The sequence below is a fragment of the Euwallacea fornicatus genome, chromosome 1 (genome assembly GCF_040115645.1).
Source record: "Euwallacea fornicatus isolate EFF26 chromosome 1, ASM4011564v1, whole genome shotgun sequence".
Classification (NCBI taxonomy): Eukaryota; Metazoa; Arthropoda; class Insecta; order Coleoptera; family Curculionidae; genus Euwallacea; species Euwallacea fornicatus.
This window is the reverse complement of record NC_089541.1, coordinates 4,440,985-4,455,902: the sequence shown is the minus strand read 5'-3', so window position 1 is coordinate 4,455,902 and position 14,918 is coordinate 4,440,985. Positions and strand designations below refer to the sequence as shown.

The 14,918-nt window shown below is 34.5% G+C and overlaps 2 protein-coding genes across 2 annotated transcripts in view; both read right to left on the bottom strand.

The window, feature by feature from the left end:
• Rabex-5 (Rabaptin-5-associated exchange factor for Rab5) overlaps window positions 1-902 on the bottom strand; it is a 30,987-nt gene extending 30,085 nt beyond the window's left edge. Inside the window, exon 1 of the mRNA XM_066286897.1 lies at window positions 796-902. The gene's annotated coding sequence lies outside the window, so the exon portion shown is untranslated. The remainder of the gene's footprint in view (window positions 1-795) is intronic.
• A 2,090-nt stretch (window positions 903-2,992) lies between these two features.
• The window catches only part of LOC136350400 (uncharacterized), a 42,095-nt gene continuing 30,169 nt past the window's right edge, over window positions 2,993-14,918 (bottom strand). Inside the window, exons 3-6 of the mRNA XM_066302042.1 lie at window positions 11,816-11,874; window positions 8,375-8,551; window positions 8,216-8,321; window positions 2,993-8,150 (exon numbers count right to left, since the gene is read on the bottom strand). Of these exons, the coding sequence (XP_066158139.1) occupies window positions 3,958-8,150; window positions 8,216-8,321; window positions 8,375-8,551; window positions 11,816-11,874 (4,535 nt within the window). The 3' untranslated portion in view covers window positions 2,993-3,957. The remainder of the gene's footprint in view (window positions 8,151-8,215; window positions 8,322-8,374; window positions 8,552-11,815; window positions 11,875-14,918) is intronic.

The following is a 14,918-nucleotide window of genomic DNA, read 5'->3' as shown; positions in this document are numbered from 1 at the left end:
AAAACTTAATGACCGTTGTCTCGGCAACACGTACAGAAATTTTCTTAAAAAAATACCTGCAATTAGTCGTTTCTATGTGTAGCTAGATACCGCAAATGCTGGTACGACTGTAAAATGGATAAATATAATATAACAGTACTAATGGGTTTACACGGTGCTATAGATGTGGACAAAAAGGATATAAGGTATAGGATGGTATGTGCAAGCAAAAATGTCCGGTGTGCAAGAAAATAGCATCTAGATCAGGAAGCCTAATTCAGAAGGATTCTTTGCCATGACAAGAAAAGCAAACAATTCCCTGCAATGCAACGAAACAAAGTAATTGAACAGTAGTAAATATACCAAAGGAAACAGATGCTTAAATCTCATAGAGAAAGGTAGTAAAAGAACCATAATAGTATTATAATATTACAAGATGGATAATCAAAGAGATGGGTAGTAGAATTTCACATTAATTATAGTCCATTAGTCTCACTGTTATCATGAGTAGAATTTTTTTTTAATATTAATGATTTTTACTGTTTTTTGAGGAACCTAAAACGAACTAAAAATCGTTAAGAATACCCCAACATATGAAGTTGAATCAATTAAAACGATGTTCTGGGTAATTAAACATATTCAAAATAAAAATGAATATCTCCATTATGAATAAAAATGAAAGAAAACCATGTAAATAATTAATTACTTTTTTCGCTGCTTTCTAAACATTAACGGTTCGTTGTAAACGGACTAGTTGATATTAATCCAAAACGATTCAATAAAGGACAACACTTTATAAAATATCGTTTTACTTACTTTGGGAGAGGAGCGCACCTTTGACTACTAGTCCACTGAGCGCCGCAACATCGATTTTTTCCGGAAAAAAAGAAAAAAGTTCTTGACGACACCCACTTTGAGGCACGACACTAAACGACATGACATGCATTTTCACTCACTACATGCCAGCTACATGACGTCCATGTTCAGTCACTTAATGTCAGCTATACTGATAACGTATCTCATCAATATTTGGGACACAAAAACATCCGATTATCCCGATTAATACGAGGATATCCCCAGAAGTACCCGACCTGACACTTAAAGAAAAAAAAATTGGAAAATATTGCATTATTTTACAACATGGTCCTCTTTGAGATTGACACACTTTTCCTAACGGTGTTCTATGAAGAAGCTTCAAATGTTTCAAAATGGGTATCAACCTCGGATTCCGCCTCTTCATAATTGGCAAATCTCTTTTCATCAAGATATTTATTCATGTTTGGAAATAGGAAATAACCTGAGGGGGCTAAATCTGGCGGATAGGGCGGGTGAGGAAAAAGTTCGAAACCAAGTTGATTGATTTTGGCCATCGCGGTGACGAGAGTGTCATGATGCACGTTGTCATGATGAAACAAGACTTTCTATTTTGGAAAATGCAGTCGCTTTTCCTTAATTTCGTTACTCAAACGGTCTAAAATACCTATCACACTTTGCTAACTCGCGCAATTGTAGCTCAGGATCTTCCAGTAGAGTTTATGGATTTTCACCACAATTTTTGGAGTAGAGGTCAACATATTGGGTCGAATACTGCGGAGCTCTTCTTGGTAGCTGGTACCGCCGCGTTTAAACTTTGCCACCCAATATTTTACTGTTAAGAATAGAGCAGTTTTCCATAATGGAATCTAGCTTAGCGTTTATGTTGGATAGCCTAAGATCTTTCAAATGAAAGCATTGAATCGCGTATCGATTACCAATTTTTTCCATGTTCACAAAATCTCTAAAAGCGTTCACTACAAACGGTTCCAAAACGAACACAAATCAACGTGGTACCCTCAAACTTCAGACAACATATTTTTTAAGTTACACCTTTGTAATTCAGGCGAATTTTTAACAAAAAATTGCTATCTAAATATCAGGTGTGGTACTGCCGCGATTATCCTCTTAATTCTAGAATATGAACATCTTGTTCCTCGCCGCGATGACACACTACTGAATCATTTAACAAATGATATCGGTACAAAAACATAAAAACAATTTTACAACCTGTTTTTTGCAAAGGTGTTTCTCATAGATCGATCGATAACCATCATACAGCGGCTTCGAACCGTTTAAAAAACTTCTGCAGCCCTTTTTGCGAGCGCACAGCTCACTAGGCGATTCACGGTACCGGTTTACGACAAGAAAAAAATTTACATTGGGTTCAATATAAGGAGTGATATACAGTTATTTTAAAAAATTGAAAAAATTACATTGTTTCGTCATTTATTTTTAAGGCTGTAAAACACACTCGAAAGCTGTTAAATTGCCTGATCGATACGAGTCAAAGTCGAGTAAAAACCAAGTGAATTGTGAACAATTATTCGTCTTTATGCTTTATAAAATGCAGTGTAAACATCTTAGGGAACGTATTCTTCCTACTCAAGAGAAGAGAATGTGATTAATTTCTAAGAGCCAGGAAACGAATCTTGACTCATTCCAAAATAATGCAATCTTGAATTTTTAGTGACTCCAAGGAAATTTATTTGGTTCTTGAGTTATACGTCAAGTAATTGTCATTCTCAGATCCTTAGTTGATTAATTCTAGATGTTTCCAAGACGATAACGCAGTTAAAAATAACAGTTCCTAAAGGTTTAAAGGCATTACCTTACCCAATATCAACCACTGATGGCCTCGACTAAACTTTTCTCACATGGAATTTTATACATTCACCAAATGTCAAGAACAAGAAACTGGTAAACTTCCAAGTAACACTTATTTTTAGTTTCTGTTAAGAAACTTAGTGTATTGTTATATTAATTTATTAAAATACGGTAAACAAGGATAGGGATACATTATTTTTGCTCTGGCTCTTCCAATAGAATTAGATTATTAGAATATTAGATTAGTTTTTTTACATTTTTGACCAAATACAGCTGCAAGCTACATTGCCATCAAGGTTGCTGGAGAGGAAGGGGGATGAGTCTCTATGTGATACCTCTATCTATGGGGCGTTTTCGTATAAAATAAAACAGATTTATAACAATGAGACTTTTTTAATTAAATAATATATTATTCTATGAGTATTATTTATAACAATGTCAAGAGTTAAATTCAGCATTTAGGTCGGTCATAAAAATAGTATACACCCCATTTATAATCTATTTGCAATTAATACTACGGAAGGAATGTGAGGAAAAGTTGTCTAATTGTCGACAAAGTGCAGAAAAGTTCAATTAAATCGACGATTTTTGAGAGTTCACTAGTTTTGGTTAAGTATAAGCGGTGGTCGATTTAAGCGAAACTAAATGTGCATAAACAGTCTCAATGAGTGAGACTTCTTATAAATATGTACATGAAGCATTCCAAAACAAATCAAGATTTAATCTAAATATTTGACTTAAATTCTTGTGATTCATCTTAAATTTGCCGTGCAAGTGCCTGAGATATCGAAAAAATCAACCAGTATTACATGTAAATGTAGTTTTAGACATTGCGGGAGTCAACAGGAACTAAACAGATTAAGTCCTGAATAAATAACGAACAAGAAATTTGCAAGCGATTGAAAATTTCTAATAAAAAAAAACCGTCAAAAGACATTTCTCTGTGGATTTAGGAAATTCTTGTTTTGGTCCCATGTTTACCAGTAACGTTCTTGCAAGATATTTTCAGCGTAAAATTTATATAAAAATGAAATAGTTTTATAGAAATCCTTTTCGGCACGGTTTCACCCCTAGTTTTTCTCATAAGAATAGAGCAGACGGGGCAAATGTAGGAAGAAACTGCTATTTTTAGATTGGAAAAAGTTAATATAGAGATAATTTTACTATCTTCAAAACACAGTTGTTCTTCCGAAAAAGCACCAATATCTTTCTACTAAAGCCCACAAATTATTTATATTTTGAGCAACCTTCGCTAACAACAATCTTTATACAATAAGTAAATTAAATAAATAATAGTAAAGACAATTAGACACACTCTCCAACGTACTTTCGAATTATTTACAAACATTTAGCGGGCTTAACTTTTGTACAAATTAACTTATCCTCATCAAAAAAGGTTCTCTGATCACAAACATACTTCAAGTCCAATAGCTGGTTCTTACTGTATCCTTGAGTACAGTAATGAAACAGCCTACAGTCTCTGGGATCCGCGTAAAATCTGTTCGTCTCTTTTCCAAAACAGTTAAATACATAGTTCTTCTCCATTTTAGAGGAAAAGTAATTTTTCGAAAGTGGAGTAGTATGAAGAAGCATTTTTGCCAATTCGGATCTGGTTTTGGTAGGGGAGGCACTTTTGAGTAGGGGAGCTTCGGTGGCTCTTCTACTGATCAATTCAGTGTTAAATCTATGCTTACCCAAGATGTTTCTTGGATTGCTTTCAGGCTTTCGACGTGTAGGACGAGTTCTTTTTGAAGTGATAGTTGGTATGGTGACGGTAACTGGAGGCGTGGATGTGGTTTCCAATAATACTTGGAATAAATGACTAGAATTAACTTTTTGAGAAGGACGGTTTGATGGCGATATTGAGGTGGTTTCAAAATATTTCTCAGTAGAAATTGAAATGACGTTAGTTGAAGGGAGAAACTCGGGTTGCGAAGTAGTAGATTTAAGCAAATCATTTATATGATGTGGGTTATTAAAATGTGAGTCCAAAATTGATACTGGAAGAGAAATGGATTTTGCTACCTCCACAGTAGGGAATGATGTGGTTTCTGTATGGTCTTCCAAAGAAGTTGTCAATGTTGGTTCATTTAAGAAGGTAGTTTTGGTGCTTGGTTCAGTATTAGCTTCTGATAATTCTGGCACTATAAAGACATCATCATATAACCTATAATTCGAGGATGTAATGGGAGAAGATGAAAATTTACTGTTCACAGTAGTTGTTTCAAATGTAGTTCCAAAGTTCAACTTATCTTCAAAATTAATCAAGGGAGTTGTAGCAGTGGTATCGTCAATAATACTCTTAGACTCTTCCAAACTATATTGATCTCTAGAAAACTTTTCCAACAAACTTCCTTTATTTTGTGTTTCCTCGGGAGGAAAATTTACAGTAGAGAGGATAGCTGATGTAGTCTCGTGTTTATTAGTGGTGACTGGGGTAACGAAATAGGGAATACTAGTCATATGATTTTCAGTTAGAGGTTCATAAGATACCTTTGGTAAATCAGTAACAGGAGCATAAATAGTGTCAGAATCTGCAAAATACTTCAAGAGTTTTATTAAATAGGAGGGATCACTTGAAGTTGAAACTGAGGGCTGCGTAACCTTCGAGAGTGTCGATTCTGTCAGCTCAAAAGTTGTAGAGGGCTGTAGGAGATCTTCTTTCTGATGATGATGAACAGATGCTAAAATTGAAAAGGCAGTTGTAGATTCTAAAGTTGTAGATTGGTGTTGTTCTTCTTGATGATGATGATCAATTGACTTTGGAATTACAATTGTAGACTCGGTGACTGCAGAGCTATGTTCTTCTGCTTGATGATGATGGTAAACAGATTCTGGTATTGCACAAATAGTTGTAGACTCAAATTCTGTATTTTGGTGTGATTCTTCTTGAGGATGGATATATTTTGGAATAGGAGAAGCAGTTGTAGATTCTGCATCTATAATATGGTGTGATTCTTCTTGATGATGAATATATTCTGGAACTAGAGAAGCAGTTGTAGATTCTGCGTCTGTAGTATGGTGCGATTTTTCTTGATTATGAATATATTCTGTAATTGGAGCAACAGTTGTAGATTCGGCTTCTGTATTATGGTACGGTTCTTCTTGATGATGAAGAAAATCTAGAATGACTGAATCAGTTTTTGGATCTATATTTGTAAATTCCGTTTCAGGCAAACCATTACTATTTGAAAAAGTGTTGTTGAAAGTTTCAACATCATGAATGGTCGTAATAAAATTTAACGTTGATAGAGTTACGTCCTTAGAATCAGTACTATATGTGGTAGACTCATTGACAGTTTTGTTTGTTGTAAAATTATGTTCAGGTTCTGAAGAATTATTATCTCTTGGAAGATGATATATTTCAATTGAATCTTCAGTAGTTTTAACAACTTTTGCAGCCTGACTTGAAGTTTCAATAACTTCGTTAGCCTCAACGCTACTAGGTGATACATCGACATCAACCCTCAACGTGGAAACTACTTCTGTATTGAACAACTGATTATGCAATGGTACGTTCTCAGTAGTACTAGATGTTGTGGAGGAAACTTCTTTAAATCTTGACCTTCCTCTTCCTCTGCTTCTTTTATTACTATCAATGACATTATTAACTTGATTGGAGGTGTAACTAGCTTCCTGATAGTTATCCACATGCCTTTGTCTTCCTCGATTTCTTCGTCTGGAGTGACGTGAAGGAAAAACTTCAGTGGTTGAAGAGTTTGGTCGAGGACTAATTTCTTCACGAATTTGAGAAATCACATTGATTTCCGTATGTCTATCAGCTTCAGTCGAGTTTTTCTGAGGAACTTGCAATAAATTCAGTTCAGTTGTAGTTGTTGGTGGTGTAGTCAGTTGATTTTTGATGTTAACATATGTGTATAGCTCATAAGCACCTATTGGAACTTGGTTACTTGGTTTAAATCCCTTAGGATTTTCTTTTAATATGACTTTTTCACCGTCAAGTTTTTTATAAACTAGAGGTTCATAGTTATCATCTACGTAATCTTCAGAATTGAACCTCTTTGGCGGAGTGCTAGTAAAATCTTCTATATCCATCTTTTCTTCCAATTTGACAGGTTTCTCTACAATTGCCTCTTCATATCTTTTTTCCTTACCTTGCATCTCTACTGCATTTTTACCAACTCTTCTCTTCTCTTCACTCACAGCAACATTTTCAGTTTTAGATATATCATGAACGTTTTTACTATCTTTACCAAAATCGTGCCCATTCAGAATATTAAACTTGCTATCAACCTTAAACAACCCATTACTTTTTATTCCTTCAGTCGCATCTTCCTTTGAATTAGCAAAATAAACCTCACTGCTCTCTGATTTCTCCAACGTCTCCTTTATAGGTGGAGCCAATTCATCATTGATCTTCCTAATGAGGTCTAAAGACACTGGACTAGTGGCCGGAGGCACTGTTGCTGTAGCCTGATGGCTCTGGTACCAATTAAACAAGAACTTCAACACCTCAACTGCCTCTTTTTCATTCCTGATTACCTCAAAAGGGTTCAATTGCTTCTTATTATCAATGCTCCTCCTTTTTCGTTTGATTTTCGGAACATCATGATAGAACGGATCTAAACCCACATCAGTGTCTTTGTATTCATCATAGCTTGTAGGGGGATTATCCAGAATTTGTGCTGCTCCAATAGTTCCTAGAGAATAATTCAGTCTCCTACCACTGGCATCACTAACACTAGCACTAGCGCTGATTATTATTCTTGGGGGAGATGGGTGGTCCTTGGTGTATCTCTTGTTTTCAATGTGATGTTGAAGACTGAAGGGAGCTGGGGAGCTGAAAGTTAATGGAGGCAGAGTAGGGAGAACTGGGATGGGTATTTGCACCCTTTGAGGTGTTTTTTCAGTCCTTGGATGGTGATTTGTATAAAGGTGATGTGATGATTTCAAGGGGTTTAAATAAATAGTCCGACTGGTGGTATAACTGGGACTAACTTCCTGGTGATAAGTTTGCTTTGGAGTAGTGGATCTAAAGTGATATTGGTTGGCACTGGGGGGAAAACTTTGACTGTGTCTGAAACTATTGGTTTGAATCAAAAACTGCGGTTGTCTCGAATGTTCAGTAGCTCTAAACTCTTCATCGGAAAACCCGAAACTAATGTCACTGTTTTCATTGTTATCACTATGTTGTATGGCGAAAATACTTGTGGGGGTGGAAGACGCACTAACACGTGTTCTTTCAGGTTTCTGTAAGCGCACACTTTGCTGCTCATCATTATCAGTCACATCGTCGAAGCTGTGATGCGATTGAAAGTGGTTTGTTCGTATATTAGGAGGAGCTCCCGCGTTTAAACTAATGTTAATCTCCTCTGGATTGAAGCGAATGTCTGGAGTATTCACTGGAAAGTGGTGCCCAGAGATCGCACTAGCTGCAGTGGTAGTCCCCACAAGACGAGGAGTAGTGAAGTAGTGGGATGGTTTAGCTGTCTTAGTGGTGGTGGTTGGGGCAGTGGTAGTTGGTTTAGCCACATGGGGCTGTTCAGTCTCTTGAGGAACTTCGGGGTTATCTATAGAAAATGATTTTTGGTAAATGAGTAATTAAAGTTTCAGCAGTTTACTTCCGCAGTTTTACCTTCAGAATTGGGTGCTGAGTGTTGATAGAGCTCCAAATTTAAGCTGTAAAACTGCTCAGATTTTGAGCAATCAACTTCGTCTATTCGTTCGCAAACTCGAGTTTCCTTGGGGAAAAAAAATATTAGTGCGAATTCAGTTAACTTAAATTGCGTGTTACCTGGTCAAAGACGGTTCCATTTAAACACAGAAACCTAATATCCATGCTTTCATCTGCTTGTCCTTTAGTGCAAACGTGAAACATTTGGCAATTTGTTTCTATGTCGGCATAGTATCCTCCGATCACTTTTCCATGGCAGGTAAAATTCGTGTCGGGTAGATTGTCGAAGTCCAGAAACTACGAAAATTTCAATCAGATTGTGCACAATAGTTTCAAAATAGCAATTAAGCTTGACTGCTATTATTCTTTCATTAATTACCGATATTACCACTGAAATTGATATAGAAATCAAATTAAGAGGAATATTAAGAAAATCGGTTGTTAGGGTAAGTAGAGCAAAAACGCGCGAACTATGCTAATGCAATGAAGAAATTGTCTGGGGTGTAGTAAGATGTTGCTTAAAAATAGTTTGGTGCAAATTGGATAGTGTGGCAACTCATAGTGATAGGGAGAATGTGAAGAACAACGAAAATAAAGTTGCATTTCATCAATTCGATTTAGATAAATTTCCAAAGGCGGTTGCACCTACTTTCTGCACTTTTTGACCGTTTCCGCCACTTAGTCTTCGATGTCTCGAAAATTTTTAGATTTAAAATCTTATCTACAAAAGAGTAACACAGTGTGTAAAAATAAAAGAGATGTTTGGCAGATGAAAATATTTAGACAAGAGAGAAAAAATTACTATATTGGACACAAAAGTAATTAATAAAAAATGAAAAATAAAGCTCCAACGAGAGAACTATTCACTCTCAAATTCAATACAATTTAACAAAAGAAAAAATTTGGTTCTGTCACGAGACGGATTTTTGAATTTCTATCTTTGCTTTTTTTACACCTTAAATTCGCATTCTGAGATGTTATATGGAAAAGAGGATTAGATTTTGAATATAAATGGACTTCTGATTTCGTAAACAATTTAATAAGATTATTATTGACAAGTTATGTCATGCCCATTCGTTTTGCCACCCACTCCCATCAAATTCCTTCAAGTCTGAATAACAATTTAATTTGAATTAATTCCATACATGCCCAGTTATAAGGTCAATTGCACATTTATTGACGATTCGATCATATGCCAGAGTTATCGGCCTTTTGACGATCATCACCGAGAATAGAAACCATTTTTCTTATATGAGAACTTTTCGAAAAATTTCCCAAAGTTATCATTTCATAAATCATGGAATTTATACTCTAAAATCAGATATTATCTCTTTTAAATTTCCTTCGTGTGGAACTTCCTGGTTCCCATGTGACTTACGAAACGTTAACAATTCGCTAATTGTTTCTTTACGAGAGGTTCTAATATAGACGGCAATTTTGAACTTCTCATTGTTTATTCTGTGGTTTTGTACGTTAAATGAATGGAAACAATATTTGGCTAATAATTAATAGTGCAAGTAATGCACCGGTAACAGTTGTTTATGCACAAATGCATCGAAACTGTTTGTTTGCATTTTATTTTCCATGACGGAAACAATGAGTTTACGGTAACGGGCCGTAAAGTTACAATAACGCCCGTCGCTCTTGGCAACGATATGCATGTTAGCAATAATAATCGAACAGTGTCAAATGGAGAGAATTTTAATTTTCCCAAGGTTATTAGTGATAAGTAAATCAAAAAATCCTACTTTTCCATATGGCACGCATTTCTCATTGAGGTTAATTTAGCTTTAGCCCTTTCTATACCTATCTTACGTAGGCTTCGCAAAGCTCGACCATTGTATGCCTTGGCTTCCTAAGAAATGTAGTATCTAACAGGGATGTACGAAGGTACGACTTAGCGCACCCCACTTTAATACATAATAGAAGAAATGTTTTTTTTTTTGTAATGGGAACTGAGCCACGATCCAGTTAAAGTCGAAAAAACGTGTTTTGTCTTCTATTACTAAGACTGGAAAAAGAAAGTTTTGTTTCATCAAGACAACGCACCAGACGAAACTTCCACCATCGCGATGGCCAAAATCAATCAACGTGAGTTCAAATTTTTTCCTCATCCATCCCATTCGCCAGATTTAGCCCCCACGCATTATTTTTTATGTCCAAACTTGAAAAAATGACTCGGTGGAAAGTAATTTGTTGTTTGAATCATGAAGAGGTGGAGTCCGAGGTTGACGTCTATTTTGAAACATTCGAAGCTACTTACTATAAACAAGTTGTAGAAGCAATACAACATCGTTGGGAAAAATGTGCCAATCTCAAAGGAGACTGTGGCGAGAAATAAAATGATATTTTCCATTTTTTTTTCTTCTTTAACTGTTAGGTAGGGTACTTCTGGGGCTATATTAGACAACTAATTGTCTGGAACTCTAATTTTTGGTGTCAAACCGACCTACTGTCCCTTATTATTGCCAATTTCCTTTTTTATTAGGGCAGGAAACTAAGAATAAAGTTGTGAAATAAAATAAAACCTTTCTCTTTTGATAATAAAGACATTTTTCAGGTAAAATCCAGTAGTACGTTATTAAAACATGACGAAAATCAGGTCATTGAGACATTCACAATACACACTGGCATTTTGTTTAACAACTATCTGCCACCTTCAGCGTACCTAATATTTAATACCCCTGTTTAATGATTATTACTGATCCTGCGACAAATAAAAGATACATGTACTACTGTATAGTATTTATCTTTTATCTAGCACAAGTGCATAATGATTATTAATTGTTTATTAGTAAATGTTCAACGTTTTAAACATTAGGTGCCCATGTTGTCTCAGCAGGGACCATTTAACCAGGAAACCAACAGACAGCTACTTTGTAGTCAGTTACATAATAATGGTTAGTGGCACTAATAAATCTTATTAAATAGATAACAAATTGAACGATATCTACATTGTAAACTAAAAATAGAATAATTAGCACACACCTAATTTGACGCCCAGAAGTAGAACAATATATAATTTACGACTCAACGATTTAAAAAATTGAAAAAATTACTCAATTTTTAATAATTTGTGTACTGTAAAGGAAAGTAATTTAATAATTTTCGGGTTAATGATGACAAAGACATTTAGAATTTTCATACGGAAATATTGAATTTTGTTTCTGAGTAAATTCATACAATAAGTGATTTTTTAAACAATATGTAGTGATTTGCTAAAATTGATTTTCTGTACTTTCTGGGTAATCGTATCCAACCATTTTTAAAAATTTTGAAATGTGAATTTTTAGAATTTCTCAGCAACTTCGAAAGGCAATTAGGTGTAAATTTGGCTCTAACAACTAGCTTAAAGGTGATAAATTTATTAACGCAGGCAGAGAATTAAGTATATATCGAAGAGAAAAAGAGTACTCAAGCAACAATATGAGGTGAATAATGCGAAGAAACAAATGATTTTAATTGATTCTTTTCAGAACCTTATGAATACCTGACTAAAATTCTAGGACGTAATTAAATCTACGTAAAATTGAAGCACTCTATTCTAAGTCTCGTACTTACTCCTGCTTCAAGTGATAGCACCATAAACCCATACTGTAAGAGGAACAACCATCGTACACCTGAAAAAACAAAAAATATGTATGAAAAAAACATTGATTGATGTATACAATACATATGTATACTTAAACAATGGAATATTCGCAAATTTTCTTAAGTTTAAACGCATTTTGAGTTTTAATCCTGTAATAACTTTAAATTTAATTCTCGTTTTCACGTTCTTAAAAATGTTCGTATATCCTGTTTATGCTAAAAACAGTTTTCTACTTAATTGAGCTTTTTCTAAGTATAGTCTTATTTGCTAGCAAACACTACGTGTAATTTGCTATGGAGGTTAATTAGGTTTTTCGATCAAAATGGGGAAAAGTTATATTATTTAAACTTAAGAGCAATACTGAATATAAAATGGAGTAGTTTGCAAAGGTACAAAAAGTGCAGCAAAATTATTTAGACGATGGTCATTTTACTTTCTTTAAGAAACCTTTAATTTGCTACAAAAACGAATACGAAAAAAAACCGTAAAACGTTATTTTTTTGGTAGTCGATATTCAAGTATAAGTTTTGAAATTCGCAATTTATTCAATATCAAATTTACATGCATATTTCAAAGTCCCTTCTTAAAAGATGATTCTGCAGAAATCAGCATCGACTAGATTTTTAATAATGGTTTAAAAAAGGGAATTCTAGTAGGGCCCCCAGTATGTATTTCAGTAGAAGGTGGAAAATATTTACTTTTGTAAAATTTATATCACCTTGCATGTGTCGAGAAGAAATTTACAACATATTTAGATTTTCCCACTCTATACAGGGTGTTTCCTAAATGTTAGGAAATAATTTAAGGGTCTCTTCTCTGAGTCATTTTAGGAATTTTTTGTTCTTTAACGATTTAAGTAAATTTTAAGGAAAAATGCTTTGTTCCCTAGACACAAGGTGATAAATGTTTTTCATGAAATTTATTAAAAGGTACAAATAATTGTTGAAAATGCCTACCGCCAGCTTTGACGCATGATTGTTATCAAAATTTCTTATTATATTTCTCGAGAAATTTGCTTCATAGGTAAAAAGAATCAACGACAGTAGTTGTTAAATTTGCACCAATGTGTGCAAAAGCCATTAATAAAATGCAATCTTTCAGGGAAAATCTGTAAGAAGGAGAGTCTAAACACGTTGTGTGTGGTACGAGTACAACACATTTTTCCTCAAAACTTTCCACAGAGCCTTATTACTAACATCCAAAGCCTTTCCAATTTTTCTAGTAGAAGTATCTCGATTTTCCTCTATTACGTTTAGCATATTTTCTTCCAATTCTACCGTTCTCACTGTCAGTGGTCTTCCTGCACCTCCACTTCATTTTAAAGTACCTGTTTCACGAAAACGTAGATGATTTTTTTCGAATATTTTTCGATTGGAAATATTACGATTCGGAAATCGTTCAATGTAAAATTGCCTGGCTTGTAACGAATTTCCACCGGCAAGTTCGTACACGAAACGCATTTCAGTCATTTCAGCATTCGTATAGGTATTCATGATAAAAAAAAATTATTAAAAGTGACAAATTTGGACCTGGTTAAATGAAGTTCAACGTGTTTACTAGTGTTGTTTTCAAGATTCATACTATCCTGCTAGGCTTATTTTAACCATTTTAATAAAAAAGAAAAAATTTAGTCAATAAAAATTTTTTACCTTGTATCTAGGCCATCTGTAAAAGCATTTTTCCTAAAATCGTCAAAGGGCAAAAAATTTTTAAAATTACTCAGAGAATAGCCCCTTAAATTTTTGCCTAACATTCAAGAAACGTCCCGTATATATTTCGAAAGTAATGAAAATTTTCCCAATTTCAAATAAAATCTTATAACTAAATTTAATTGCGATTGTTTTTTTATTTAGCCTTTACACCCTGTATCTCTTAGAGTTTTGAAGATTATGGTTTGGAAGCTCTCCATATACTGTAGCAAATTTGTTGCACCCTTTATGTTAAATTACAAAAATTGCATACAAAAATTATCTAGACTATCAAATTTATTCTAAGACGACGTATCATTCTCAAAAAGGTTACTATTTATAGTGTCCCTGACGATTGTTCGTAGGTAACGTTTAACGAGGAAGTATCATGTACACGGCAGTAATCTTACATGGGTTGGGCGGTATATTAATCCTTGATTTTTATGGTAAAGCCATATGGGCGTTCCGCAAATCGCTTAAATTCATCTTCACCTCCTGCTTTTATCCAGGTGTCTTTCATATGAATCACAGAAATTTCCTTTTGCATCAAAAGCAATGCGCAGTATAAGTGAAAATTGCAACACCTGCTGCAAATATGGAACGGAAATCTGCTATTTAGTAAATCGGGTTTTATCTGATAATGCCACGTAATATTTTATCTTATTAATGGTAATTCTAGTGATTGTCGGCAATATGGTATATATTGAACAATGTAATTTTAAATTATTATTATTATAATGATAGGTGGGATACTGAAACCGCCACTGCTGCTGCTTTTAGTGCGACCTGCAGAACCATCAGATGCTTATACAGAAAAAATAAATAAGAATTCATGGAAATAATGTGTTTACTGGCCAGAAGAGCAAGATATGCTTTGGCGATATGATATTTAACGATAATTAATAAATTGACGAGTCGCAACTTGACTTATTGGCGCTCCTCCCTTTACCCACTGTTGATCTCTCTTCGATACTAATACAGTCAACACGAGTATCAACCTGATTTAAAACTCGATAACAATCTGATTCAAAAGCTACACACATTTATTTCATACCAACATCGTATTAAGTTCCATTTTACACGGTATTTATCGCCAACCATGACGCACCATAGTGCTCTCTAAGCTGAAGAGCGTGTCGAAAGAGATTGATTGTATTCGTGCTTAAGTTTCAACGGTGAAGGTTAAATTGCAATCACTGCGATTCGATTTTATAAGACCCAAATTTGTTATATTGTGCAAAATATTCCAATTCTTTAATCCAATTGCCAGTTTCCTAACACTTTTGCACTTGTGGTGTACATTGCTGGTTGAGAGAATGAGAATTGAAATGGACATTTCCGACGCGATTAATCTGATTAAATAATTTCCACATGAGTGGTTCCA